The following is a 14,856-nucleotide window of genomic DNA, read 5'->3' as shown; positions in this document are numbered from 1 at the left end:
AACTCTTTCATTTGTCTTAAAATCTATAATTACTCCTTTACTCTAGAAAGTTAAAAATGTTTCCAAGAAATCAATATTTTAATACTCATAAAGTATGATCTATTTAATTAAATTAGTCATTATGTATCTAAGTTGCCTAGATTTTCTCCTTTGCATGAAAGACAGCACGGGTCTGGAAATAACAAAGGAGAAAAACAAAATACAGTAAGTGAAATCAGACAGATGCATTTCCAAACTTTTTAACCATCGGTGTGTCCACCCACAATTATACAGCGACCATTTTTCAAAGTATTAAATTTGCACTGGATTAGTAGAGACTCCCAAAACATGTGGCCCATGCCACTGGCAAGACTAGAAAATCCTGAGGATCAGTTCTTTACTCGATTTTAGGATCTGAATAACAATAGCAGCAGCAGCCACTAGATATCAAATAAATGTCTATTATGTGTCAAGTTTCAGATAAAAGTTTTTCTTTTTTTTTTTTTTTTTGCCTTTTTAGGGCCACACCTGCAGCACATGGAGGTTGCTAGGCTAGGGGTCTAATCGGAGCTGTTGCTGCCAGCCTACACCAGAGCCACAGCAACGTCAGATCCGAGCCATATCTTCAACCTACACCACAGCTCATGGCAATGCCGGATCCTTAACCCACTGGGCAAGGCCAGGGACTGAATCCTCAACCTCAAGGTCCCTAGTTGGATTTGTTTCCACTGTGCCACAATGGGGACTCCCAGGTTTTTTTTCCAAAAATTTTTTGTTGATAGAAATGTAAAGAAGTTTACTCAAGCAAGCCCAAGGTAAAATGAGATTTAATGAAAAATATACAGAAAACCACTCCTTTCAGCTAATTCCATTGCTTTGCAAGACCCTTACTACTGTTCCCCCCACTAAATTTGACTTGTTCCAGCTTTGGTTTGTCATAGCACCCCACCGGCCCCACCAATCCCTTCTGACTTTTCATTTATAATTTCCAAAAGAGGGAATATACATAGCTTAGTCTAGGTCAGGTATTCACCCCTGCCAGTTAGTTATAACTACCAGAAGAAAGTAACAACTAGTAGCAACCTCTTTAGCAGCATGATACCACAGATAACTTAAGACACAGATCACAGCCAAACTGCTATAAAACCAAACACAAAAACTCTTAAAACCAGCCAGAGAAAAAGGACATTACTTTTAAAAGAGCAGCAATAAGACTAACACTGCTGTCTCAAGATAAAATATAGAAATCATAAGACAACAGAACACTAATAGTCCTGAAAGTAACTGGCAACCTAGAAATCTATACCCAGTGAAAATATCCTTCAAACATGAAAGTGATAAAAGACATTTTCAATCAAAAATTGAGAGAACTCATCACCAGTAGAATCTTCTAGCAGGAAGAAAATAATCCCAGAGAAAAACACAGAAATGCATAAACTAATAAAAAGCGATGGGAAGGGTAAATGTGAAGGCAAATATAAATGAATAATTAACCTCAAAAAATAATAATTACGTCTTATAGTTTTAAAATTAAAATGAAGGATGCTAATAACAGAAAAGTGAATAGGCAAATGAGATAGTGTTGTAAGGTCCTAGCATGGTAAATTAATAACTTTATTAGACTATAATGAACTAAGGATGTATGTTGTAGTCTCTGGCATCAGTAGGAGCAAAGGAATATATAAAAAGTTAAGAGAGAAGATTAAATGAAATATTAAGGAATATTTGATTACTTAAAGATGGCCCCAAAAAAAGGAGAAAAAAAGGGACATTAAGTAGACCAAATAGTAACAAAATACTATTTGTGGTTATAGTAGCTACATTCATTTTAACTAGGTCAGACATTCCAAAACACAAAAACTGGGAGGCTGGATTAAGAAACAAGCAATGAAAAAGGGATATGGTGATTACAAGAGACACAACTAAATGAAAGACAAAATAAATACAAAGACAAAATAAATCAAAGAGGAGGGACAGGGCTTCCTGTTGTGGCACAGCAGAAGTGAATCTGACCAGTATCCATGAGCATGCAGGTTCGATCCCTGGCCTCACTCAGTGGGTCGAGGATCCAGTGTTGCCATGAGCTGTGGTCTAAGTTACAGACACAGCTCAGATCCAGCACTGCTGTGACTGTGGTGTAGGCTGGCAGCTGTAGCTCCAATATGACCCATAGCCTAGGAACTTCCATATACTGTGATATACTGTGGGTGCAGCCCTAAAAAGAAAAAGAAAAAAAGAGGGGGGGAAAATATATAGCATATGAAAACTAATCAAAAGATAAATGGTATAGTTAAATTAATATCAAATAGACTAGAATTGAAGTTAAGAAACATTAAAAACGGACACATTTTGGAATATTATTGAAGATGGAATAGAAGCCCCTTGAGCTCACTTCCTCTCACGAGCCCAGCAAAATCACAATTAATTGCTGAACAACCATCAATAAAAAAGACTGGAATTTACCAAAAAACATATTTTACATCCAAAAACAAAGACAGAAGGAGACAGTAGGAAGGGTGCAAGTGTGATAGCATCAAATTGCATACCCCTGGGGGGGGGGCAAAATACAAACTGGAAAACAATTACATTGCAGAAGTTCTCCCACAGGAGATACAGTTCTGAGCCCCATGTCAGGCTCCCCTGCCTAGGAGTCAGAGGAGGAGGTGGTGTGCCAGAGCATTTGGCTCTAAAGTCCATCAGAGTTTGAGGGCAGGAACTCCACACAACTGGGGGAAAGAGAGACTCTATTCTTAGAGGGCACACACAAGGTTTCATGTGTGCTGGAAGCCAGGGCGAAAGCAAGGACTTCATAAGAGCCTGGGCCAGACCCACCTTTGGTCTTGGATGGTCTCCTGGGGAGGTGGCGGGGGGTGGCAGGGCTGTGACTCACTGTGGGGATAAGGTCACTGGTGGTGGAGGGACCAGGAAGTATTCCTTGGCATGAATTCTCCAGGAGGTCGCCATTTTGGCACCAAGACCCAGTCCCACCCAATAGCCTATAGGCTCCAGTGCTGTGTTGCCTCAGACCAAACACCCAACAGGGCGAGAGCACAGGCCCACCCATCAACAGATAGTCTGCTTAAAGTCATCCTGAGCCCACAGCCACCTCCACACACACACCTGGACACTGCCCTGGCCACGAGAGGGCCAAGACCCAGCTCCACTCACCAGTGAGCAAGCACTGGCTGCTTCTACCAGGGAGCTTGCACAAGTTTCTAGACCAGCCTCACTCACTACGGGGCAGACACCAGAAGCAAGAAAAATATAATCTCACAGGCTGAGGAACTGAGTCCACAAAATCAGAACCTATCCTGGGACCAGCTGGTTCCCTGATCCTTGGGTGACAAGAGGAGAGTACTGCTGGGACACATAGAATATCCGCAACAGAGGGCCACTCTCCAAAGTCAAGGTAGCCTTCCAAATACATAAAAATTTATATAAAATGAGAAGGCAAAGAAATATGTTACAGACAAAAGAACAACACCCCTAAAGAATAAGTAAGTAGGAGTTCCCGTCATGGCTCAGTGGTTAATGAATCCGACTGGGAACCATGAGGTTGCAGGTTCGATCCCTGGCCTTGCTCAGTGGGTCAAGGATCCAGCGTTGCTGTGAGCTGTGGTGTAGGTTGCAGACGCAACTCGGATCCTGTGTTGCTGTGGTTCTGGCGTAGACTGGCAGCTACAGCTCCAATTAGACCCCTAGCCTTGGAACCTCCATATGCCGTGGGAGCAGCCCCAGAAATAGCAAAAAGACAAAAAAAAAAAAAAAAAAAAAAAAAAAAAAAAAAAAAAGAATAAGTAAGTAACACAGAGATAGACATTTTACCCAAGAAAGAGTTCAGAGTAACAATCTCATAAAGATGATCCAAGAACTAGGGAAAAGAATGGAGGCACAGAGTGAGAAGTTTCAAGAAGTTTATAAACAAATATTTTAAAAATATAAAGAACAAACAGAGTTGAAGATTACAATAACTGAAGTGAAAAACACTAGAATGAATCAATGGCAGAATAAACGAGGCAGGAGTGCATAAGTGAGCTGGAAGACAGAGTGGCGGAAATCACTGCTGCAGAACAGAATAAAGAAAAAAGAATGAAATAAGGACAGTTTAAGAGGCCTGTAGGACAATGTCAGACACACAATATTCACATTATAGGGGTCCCAGAAAGAGAAGAGAAAGAGAAAGGGCCTGAGAAAATATTTCAAGAGATAATAGCTAAAAACTTTCCTAACATGGGAAATAGTCAATCAAGTCCAGGAAGTGCAGTCTCCAACAGGCTTAATAATCAAATGGGCAAAACTCAAAAGAAGAGAAAATATTAAAATCAACAAGGGAAAAGCAACAAATAACATACAAAGGAATCCCCATAAGGTTACCAGCTAATTTTTTACCAAAAATACTGCTGGCCAGGAGAGAGTGGCATGCTATATTTAAAGTGATAAAAGGGAAAAACCTATAACCAAGAATACTCTACCCAGCAAGGCTCTCATACAGATTTTATGGAGAAAGCAAAAGCTTAGAGACAAGCAAAAGTTAAAAGAATTCAGCATCCGCATGTTGGCTTTACCACAAACGTCAAAGGAACTTCTCTAGGCAGAAAAGATCACAACTAGAAACAAGAAAATAGTGAAATGGGAAAGTTCACCAGTGAAGCCAAGTGTACAGTAAAGGTAGGAAATCATCCATGTGCAAATATGATACCTAAAACAGTAATCGCTGGAGTTCCCATCATGGTGCAACAGAAATGAATCCAACTAGGAACGATGAGGTTGTGGGTTTGATCCCTGGCCTCACTCAGTGGGTGAAAGATCCGGCATTGCTGTGAGCTGTGGTGTAGGCTGCAGATGCAGTTTGGATCCCACGTTGCTGTGGCTGTGGTATATGCCAGCAGTAGTAGCTCTGATTAGACCCCCTAGCCTGGGAACCTCCATATGCCATGGTGTGGCCCTAAAAAGCGAAGAAAAAAAAAAAAAAAAGCAGTAATCGTGAGAGAAGAGAGCACAATTGCAGGATATGTGAAATGCATTTGAAATTAGGAGATCGGTAACTTAAAACAATCATGACTTCTGTGACAAACATCACGGTAAGTGAAAACCAAAAATCTATAATAGATGTAAACACAAACAGAATCCAACACAACACTAAAAATAGTCATCAAATCATAAAAGAGGAGAACAAAGAGGAAGGGAAGAAAAAAGTACACAAACAAATCCAAAACAATTCACAAAATGACAATAAGAACATATATATCGATAATTATCTTAAATATAAATGGATTAAATGCTCCAAACAAAAGACACAGACTGATTGAATGGATGCAAAAACAAGACCTGTATACATGCTGACCATGAGAGACCCACTTCAGATCTAGAGACACACACAGACTGAAAGTGAGGGGATGGAAAAAGGTATTCCAGGGAAATGGAAATCAAAAGAAAGCTGGAGCAGCAATACTCACATCAGACAAAATAAACTTTGGCGTTCCCATCATAGCCTAGCAGTTAATGAACCCAGCTGGTATCCATGAGGATGTGGGTTTGATCCCTGGCCTCACTCAGTGGGTTAAGAATTTGGCAATGCCATGAGCTGTGGTGTAGGTCACAGATGTGGCTCAAATCTGGTGTTACTGTGGCTGTGGTGTAGGCCAGTAGCTACAGCTCCAATTCAACCCCTAGCCTGGGAACCTCCATATGCTGCAGGTGCAGCCCTAAAATACCAAAAAGTAAAAATAAAAATAATAAACTTTAAAATAAAGACAGTTACAAGACAAAGAAGGATACTATTTAATGATCAGGGGATCAATCCAAGAAGAAAGTATAACAAATGTAAATATATATGCACCCAACATAGAAGCACTTCAATATACAAGGAAAATATTAACAGACACAAAAGAAGAAATCAATAGTAACAATAATAGTGAGGGACTCTAATACCCTACTCACTTCACTGGACAAATAATCCAGACAGAAAACCAATAAGGAGACACAGGCCTTAAATCCACATTAGAATTAATTGATATATGGATCATTCCATCCTAAAGCAGCAGTATAAGCATTCTTCTTAAGTGCACATGGAACATTCCTCAGGATAGATCACATGCTGGGTCACAAAGTAAGCCTAGTTAAATTTAAGAAAAGTGAAATCATATCAAGCATCTTTTCTGACCGTCACAATGCTATAAGACTAGAAATCAATTATAAGAAAAAAAACTGCGAAAACACAAACCTATGGAGACTAAACAGTATGCTAATTATCAATGGATTTAGTTAACAATATGCTAACTAAATAACCAATTTTCAAAAAGAAAATTTTAAAAATACCTAGAGATAGATGAAAATGAAAATATGACAATCCAAAATCTCCAGAATGCAGCAAAAGCAGTTCTAAAAGGGAAGTTTATAGTGATACAAGCTTATCTCAAGAAACAAGAAAAAACCCAAATAAACAATCTAAACTTATATCTAAAGCAACTAGAGAAAGAAGAACAAACAAAACCCAAAGTTAATAGAAGGAAAGGAGTCATAAAGATCAGAGCAGAAATAAATGAAACAGAGACAAAGAAAACCACAGAAAGATCAATGAAACAAACTAAAAGCTGGTTCTTGGAGTTCCCGTCGTGGCACAGTGGAAACAAATCTGACTAGGAACCATGAGATACGGGTTCGATCCCTGGCCTCACTCAGTGGGTTAAGGATCCGGCATTGCCATGAGCTGTGGTATAGGTTGCAGACGCAGCTCAGATCCCGCATTGCTGTGGCTGTGGCGTAGGCTGGCAGCTACAGCTCTGATTAGACCCCTAGCCTGGGAACCTCCATATGCTGTGGGTGTGGCCCTAAAAAGATTAAAGACAAAAAATAAAATAAAATAAAAAATAAAAGCTGGTTCTTTGAAAAGATAAACAAAATTGATAAACCTTTAGCCAGACTCATCAAGAAAAAAAGAGGGCCCAAATCAGTAAAATTGGAAGTGAAAAAGAAGTTACAACTGACATCACAGAAATATGAAGGACCTTGAGAGACTATTATGAACAACTATATGCCAATAAAATGGACAACTCCTAGAAAGAAGAGTTGGACAAGAGAAATGGACAAATTCTTAGAAAGCTATAATCTCCAAAGACTGAACCCAAAGAAATAAAAACTACGAACAGACCAATTACCAGTACTGAAATCAAATCAGTGATTAAAAAGACTCCCAACAAACAAAAGTCCAGGACCAGCATGACTACACAGGCAAATTCCATCAAACATTTAGAGAAGGGTTAATTAACACCTACCATTCTGAAACTATTCCAAAAAATTGCAGAAGGAACCTGTCTAAATTCTTTCTATGAGGCCACTATCTTCTTGATACCAAAATCAGACAAAGATATCACACAAAAAAGAAAATTATAGGCTGATATCACTGATGAATATAGATTCAAAAATCCTCAACAAAATATCAGCAAACCAAATCCAACAATTTGTTAAAAGGATCATACACCATGATCAAGTGGTATTTATCCCAGGGATGCAAGGATTTTTCAATATCCACAAGTTGATCAGTGCAATACATATACCACATTAACAAATCAAAGAATAAAAATCATGTGGTCATCTCAATAGATGCAGAAAAAGCTTTTGCTAAAAGCTCTTGCTAAAATTCAACATCCATTTACTACAAAAACTCTCCATAAAGTGGGCACAGAAGGAACCTACCTCAACATCATAAAGGCCATATATGACAAACCTACAGCTAACATCAGACTCAATGGGGAAAAGCTGAAAGAATCACTTCTCAGATCACAAACAAGACAAGGATGTTTACTCTCACCAGTTTTATTCAACATAGTTCTAGAAGTCCTAGCCATGTCAATCAGAGAAGAAAAGGAAATAAAAGGAATCCAAATTGGAAAAATAGTAAAACAGTCACTATTTGCAGTTGACGTGATACTATACATAAAAAATCCTAGATACTACCAGAAAACTACTAAAATTCATGAATGAATTCAGTAAAGTTGCAGGATACTAAATTACTACAGAAAAATCTCTTGAATTTCTATACACTTACAAGAGAAATTAAGAAAACAATCCCATTAACCATCACATCAAAAAGAATAAAATAACTAAGAATAAACCTACCTAAAGAGGCAAAAGACCTGTGTGCTAAAAACTATAAGACACTGATGAAAGAAACAGAAGATGACACAAACAGATGGAAAGATATAACATGTTCTTGGAGTAGAAGAATCAATATTATCAAAATGACTATGCTGTCCAATCAATCCATAAATACAATGCAATTCCTATCAAATTACCTATGGCATTTTTCACAGAACTAGAACAAAAAAATTTTGAATTTATATGGAAACACAAAAGACCATGAATAACCAAAGCAATCTTGAGAAAGAAAATGGAGGTGGAAGAATCAGGCTCCCTGACTTCAGACTATACTACAAAGCTACAGTAATCAAAACAGTACTGGCACCAAAAGAGAAGTATAAACATAGATCAGTGGAACAGGATAGAAAGCCCAGAAATAGAAATGAATCCATGGACATATGTTCAATTAATCTATGACAAAGGAGGCAAGAATACACAATGGATAAAAAGACAGTCTCTTCAACAAGTGGTGCTAGGAAAACTGGATAGCTACATGTAAAAGAATGAAATTAGAACACTCTATACCATACACAAAAATAAACTCAAAATGAATTAAAGACTTAAATGTAAGGCTGAATACTATAAAACTCCTAGAAGAAAACATAGGCAGAACACCCTTTGCCATAAATCAAGATGGATCCATCTTCTAGAGTAATAAAAACAAAAATAAACAAATGGGACCTATATAAACTTAAAAGTTTTTGCCCAGCAAAGGAAACCATAAATAAAGTGAAAGACAACCCACAGAAGGGGAGAAAATATTTGAAAATAATGCAACTGACAAGAAATTAATCCCCAAAATATACAAACAGATCACACAGCTCAGTATCAAAAAAACAACAAACACAATAGAAAAATTGGCTCAACTTCTAAACCGACATTTCTCTGAAGAAAACATACAGATGGTCAAAAGGCATATGAAAAGATGTTCTACATCACTAATTATTTGAAAAATGCGAATCAAAACTACAATGAGGTATCACCTCACATCAGTCAGAATGGTTATCAAAAAATCTACAAATAATAAATGCTAGAGAGAGTGTGGAAAATAGGAACCCTCCAACACTGTTCGGAGGAATGCAAATCAGTGAAGCCACTATGGAGAACAGCATGGAAGTTCCTTAAAAAACTAAAAAGAGAATTACTACATGATCCTTCAATCCCACTTTTGGGCATCTATCCAGAGAAAACCATAATTCAAAAAGATACATGCACCCCAATGTTCATCACAGCACTATTTTACGATCGCCAAGACACAGAAGTAACCTAAACATCCATAGACAGAGGAATGGATACAGAAGATGTGGTACATATATATAATGAAATATTACTCAGCCATAAAAAAGAATGAAATAATGCCATTTGCAGCAACATAGATGGACCTAGAGATTATCATACTAAGTAAACCAGACAGAGAAAGGCAAAAATATGACATCATTTATATGTGTAATCTAAACAAAAAGAAGACATAAATGAACTTACATACAAAAACAGAAGTAGACCCACATTCATAGAAAACAAACTTATGGTTACCAAAGGGAAAAAAGCAGAAGGTGGGAGGGATACATTAGGAGTGTGGGATTACAATATACACACTACTATATAAAACACATATCAACAAGGACCTACTTTATAGTACAGGGAACTATACTTAATATTTTGTTATAACCTATAAGAAAAATAATATGAAAAAAAGAATAAGTATGAAAGTATAACTGAATTACTTTGCTGTATACCAGAAACTAAGACAACACTGTAAATCAACTATATTTCATAATAAATAAATAAATAAGAAATAGAGACATTTTATAGTATCATGAAAGATAAAGTCTGACACCGATCACAATTAAAGGAGATTAAAGTGACGTGACAGCCAAATGTAATATGTGATCCTGGATTGAGGGAAAAAAAATTACTATAAAGAACATAAAAGTCAATCCACCAAGAAGATGGATAATAATTCTAAATCTGTATGTACCAAATTACACTGCTAAAAACAACAAAGCAAAAATGGACAGAAATAAAAGGGAGAAAAAATAAATCCACCATTATAGCAAACCTGACCACACCTCTCAATGGCTGACAGAATCAGCAAACCAAAAGAAATGAGTAAGGATATAGGAAATTGCAGCAATACAACTAATAAACTTGGGCTAATTTATACAGAGAGAACACTGCTTCTCAAAACAATAGAATACAAATGATTTCAAAGTGCTGATGGAAGATTTACTAAAACTGAACATATACTGGATGATAAAGAAGTTTCTACATATTTCTTTTTTTAATGAATTTTATAACATTTATAGTTGTACAGTGATTATCACGACCCAATTTTATAGCATTTCTATCCCAAACCCCCTGCACATCCCTCTCTACATTTCTTTTTTTTTTTTCTTTTTTTGTCTTTTGTCTCTTTAGGGCCGCACCTGTGGCGTATGAAGGTTCCCAGGCTACAGGCTGAATCAGAGCCGCCAGCCTACGCCAGAGCCACAGCAACGCCAGATCCGAGCCATGTCCGCAACCTACACCACAGCTCACCACAGCACCGGATCCTTAACCCACTGAGCAAGGCCAGGGATTGAACCCACAACCTCATGGTTCCTAGTTGGATTCATTTCCACTGCGCCACAACGGGAACTCCCTCTACATATGTCAAAGGACTGAAAACATTCAGTTTTTCTGTTCATGTTCTCTGACCAGAACAGAATTAAGTTAAAAAACTCGATTAATGGAAAAGCACAAGTAAGGCTGTAACATCTTGTAACAAAGAAAACAGAAGTAACGGGAGTACCTGTTGTGGCTCAGCAGTAATGAACCCAACTAGTATCCATGAGGATGCAGGTTTGGATCCCTGGCCTTGCTAAGTGGGTTAAGGATCCAGTGTTGGCATTGCTGTGAGCTAAGGTGTAGGTTGCAGACACAGCTATGATCCCGTGTTGCTGTGGCTGTGGTGTAGGCCAGCTGCTGCAGCTCTAATTCGACCCCTAGCTTGGAACTTCCACATGCCAAACATGCAGCCCTTAAAACAAACAAGAAACAGAAGTAACAAAAAAATAAAGATATAGGGACCTGTCAGAGGAAAGGGCTTTAAGGGCCTTCCACTAACCAAATCTGGGACAATTTAAACATCAAAAGAAATATAGTAATAGTTTATAATCCATTGCATAAAAATAAGAACACAGGAGTCCATAGCATAATAAATAATTGAATGAATAAATGGGAAAAAAGGAAATGTCTACTTTAAAGGGGCAAGTAGTCAAAGTAGAAAAAAAGATGACGTTAGCAAAATCATTTTGTAACCATGGTAGATGGCTTTATTATTAATCAAAAATTGCCAACTGAAATTAAATTAGCATGATTTTAGAGTCTTTTTTTTAAAATAAAGATTTTACTTTGCCTTGACTTTTTTTTTTTTTTGGCTGCACCCATGGCATGCGGAAGTTCCCAGGCCAGGGACCCAACCCGCACCGTAGCAGAAACCAGAGCCACAGCAGTGGCAACATGGTCCATTAACCCACTGAGCTGCAAGGGAACTCTGGTCTTAAAAGAGTCTTAAAGGACTTCAAAGTTACCTTTATTCTCATTCCAAAAGTTAGAAAAATTAACACATATTCAAAATAGCAAAAGAAAATTAGACATATTAATATATATATGCGTATATACTTGAACATAACCATGCTGGGACCTTGAGCTTGGACTCCCCAGTTCCCAGAGCTGTGAGAAACAATAGTCTGGTGTGTGTGTGTGGGTGTGGGTGTGTGTGTACATACAGTCTTTTGTACATACATATACTCTTTTGTGTATACACACACGCACACACTTAAACACAGTAGTTTAACAGGTTTAAAACAGAAAGTTTAACTGGTTTAAAACAGAAAATGTTTTCCATTTTTTACTAAAACAGATCTGAAGCTCTTACCTGCGCACAGCAAATGAAAGCAATGGAAAGTGTCAGTAGGAAGACTGAAGACACAACCACGTCCACTGAACGCTGTGGGCCCCGTCTCTGTGGAGTGAGACGGAGGTTAGTGTTTGGGATCAGCGCGGAGACTCGCAGCCCTTGCATCTTTCACGCTTCTGATCTGACTCTACTGATGTGAAAACAAACGCTTACAAGAAGCTTCCGACTGAGAATTTTAACATACGTTGGACACCTTCAACTTTAATTAAGCTCTGAGAGCCGTGCCCTTCAAATTAAGGGTGTGACTGATACACTAACGTATTTTCATGTGCAACAGTTCCCCAAAGGTCAACGAAAGATGCAATATTCAATGTACCACTCTGCCCTAGGAATTTAAATCTTCTTTGCCCTTTCTAAGCTCCTATTAGCTCTACTAGGGTCTTTTTTTAGTTTGTTTACTGAAGTACAGTTGATTTACAATGTTGTGTTAGTTTTAGGTCTATAGCGAAGTGATTCAGATACACACACACACACACACACACACACACATTCTTTTTCATATTCTTCCCTATTACAGTTTATCATAGGGTATTGAATATAGTTCCCCTGCTATCCAGTAGGATCTTGCTATCCATTCTACATATAATAGTTTGCATCTTTAGCTCTACAGCTTTGCAGATAGATCACTCCCAAACTAGTACCCAGCAAGTCTGTCAGCCACTGATAAAATCTGTCCAGTACACAGAACTACACCGCCTACTGTGTACCTGCCACCAGAAATCTCAATGAGCATGTTTTCTGCTTATTCTTGCTTATTCATAACTATTATTCATAGTTAGTCAAATATAACTCACCTTTAGAAAGGAACGCAGTGATAACCATATCTTAATGTTCTCTACTTTTTTAAGTCTGAAATGAGGTATTTCATACTTCCTAGCTTTCCTGGCAGAAGTAATATGGCTGAAGAGTTTTGCAAATAAAAATCTCTGGAGGAAGTTAAAAAAAAATAATCACAAAGTGAAATGTACTTATGTGTCACCATGTGTATATTTACATAACTGCAAACAATATCTCCAGAATATAAAAAATGGTATTAAAAGGATCAAGTTCTAATCCGTAGGCAGTAAGCCAGGCAGTGAAAAAACATTGTTACTATTTCATTAACCCGTTGCTTACAAAGCACATTGTGTAGTAACATAGTTCTTCGGCGTTCCTGTCGTGGCGCAGTGGTTAACGAATCCCACGAGGAACCATGAGGTTGTGGGTTCGACCCCCGGCCTTGCTTAGTGGGTTAAGGATCCGGTGTTGTGGTGAGGTGAGCTGTGGTGTAGGTCACAGATGCGGCTCAGATCTGGCTCTGGCGTTGCTGTGGCTGTGGTGTAGGCCGGTGGCTACAGCTCCGATTAGACCCCTAGCCTGGGAACCTCCATATGCAGCAGGAGTGGCCCTAGAAAAGGCAAAAAAAAAAAGACAAACAAAGCAAAAAACAAAACAAAACAAAAGAAAACAAACACTTCTTCACAATAGGGTACACTTTGGACCTTTTCAAGGAGACCTCTGTAAATTTCTACCCTCACAAACGCAAATGTTTATACAAAATTCTAACTTCCTCCCAAATTACATTTCCATTCAAATTCATGGTTTTTTGGGAGTTTGCTTCTGGCGCATCAGATTAAGGATCTGGTGTTGTCACTGCAGCAGCTTGGGTCACTGCCATGGCGCAAGTTCAATCCCTGGCCTAGGAATTTCCACCTGTCAGGATTGCGCCCACCCTAAAATCGTGGGTTTTATACACATCACCAACATATTGAGTCCAATATATTAAGTCCTCAATACCTAACTCTGAGCAATAAATTTATTTCTCATTTGGCCATTTTTCTCAGAAACATTTTCACTTTGAGAATTATTACATACGCTACAGGTGAAAAACAGCAAAAGGCACATGGAGGTGCAGGTGCTGAGCAGTCAGGGGCCCCTCTCTCTGGCTAAACCACTGCCTTCTACACATGAGCTCAGCAAAATTTCAGTTATAACATGTCATTTGTGAATAGTCAGTATCACAATGGCTAAACCCACAAATACCCAAAGCCCACTTATCAATCTTTCATTGCCCCATTAAGAGAACAAACCAAGAGGACAAAAGCGGAGTTCCCATTGTGGCTCAGCAGTTAATGAACCTGACTAGTATCCATGAGGACTAGGATTCAATCCCTGGCCTCACTCTGCAGGTTAAGGATCCAGCGTAGTGGTAAGCTGTGGTGTAGGTCGCAGACACAGCTCAGATCCTGCATTGCTATGGCTGTGGCATAGGCTGGCAGCCACAGCTCTGATTCAACCCCTAGCCTGGGAACCTCCACTTGCCACAGGTGCAGCCCTAAAAAACAAAAAGACCAAAAAAAAAAAAAAAAAAAAAAAAAGAGGATAAAAGAGGATAAAAGGAACTCAACAGAACATCATATATGAAAACAGAATTAAGAAATTTTACTTAATTTACTACCAACCTGTTTATATGTTCTCTCTGCCACACACATCATGAAAAAAAACATCCAAGTAAGACACAATCGTTCAAAAAAATTAATTATAGACAAAATAATAATAGGCGTAACAGGTGGTGCCCCACAAAAGAGAGTCAAGATCTCCTCAGCTGAGATGGTCTTTAGCTGGTCAAGGCTCTTCTCACGGAACAGTCGATGTAAAAAAGGAAAAAATGCTAATCCGATGGTGACGACATTCCCCAGCATCTGATAACCGACTCCTTGCTGATATGCATTGACCTGGGAATGAATTTAAAATGTCCATCATTATTGCATAGCTACATGGAGTTGTGAAGTAGTGTT

At 38.4% G+C, this 14,856-nt stretch overlaps 1 protein-coding gene across 12 annotated transcripts in view; it reads right to left on the bottom strand.

Annotated features, from left to right (window-relative positions):
• PHTF1 (putative homeodomain transcription factor 1) overlaps positions 1 to 14,856 on the bottom strand; it is a 77,062-nt gene that overhangs the window by 14,104 nt on the left and 48,102 nt on the right. For all 12 annotated transcript variants that reach the window (XM_021090723.1, XM_021090726.1, XM_021090725.1 and 9 more), the window contains 3 exons: positions 14,521 to 14,793; positions 12,874 to 13,005; positions 12,038 to 12,124 (listed from right to left, as the gene is read on the bottom strand). In XM_021090723.1, coding sequence (XP_020946382.1) covers positions 12,038 to 12,124; positions 12,874 to 13,005; positions 14,521 to 14,793 — 492 coding nt within the window. The remainder of the gene's footprint in view (positions 1 to 12,037; positions 12,125 to 12,873; positions 13,006 to 14,520; positions 14,794 to 14,856) is intronic.

Source organism: Sus scrofa, chromosome 4, assembly GCF_000003025.6.
Source record: "Sus scrofa isolate TJ Tabasco breed Duroc chromosome 4, Sscrofa11.1, whole genome shotgun sequence".
Lineage (NCBI taxonomy): Eukaryota > Metazoa > Chordata > Mammalia > Artiodactyla > Suidae > Sus > Sus scrofa.
The sequence above is the reverse complement of the archived record's forward strand: the minus strand, read 5'-3'. Positions and strand labels throughout refer to the sequence as shown.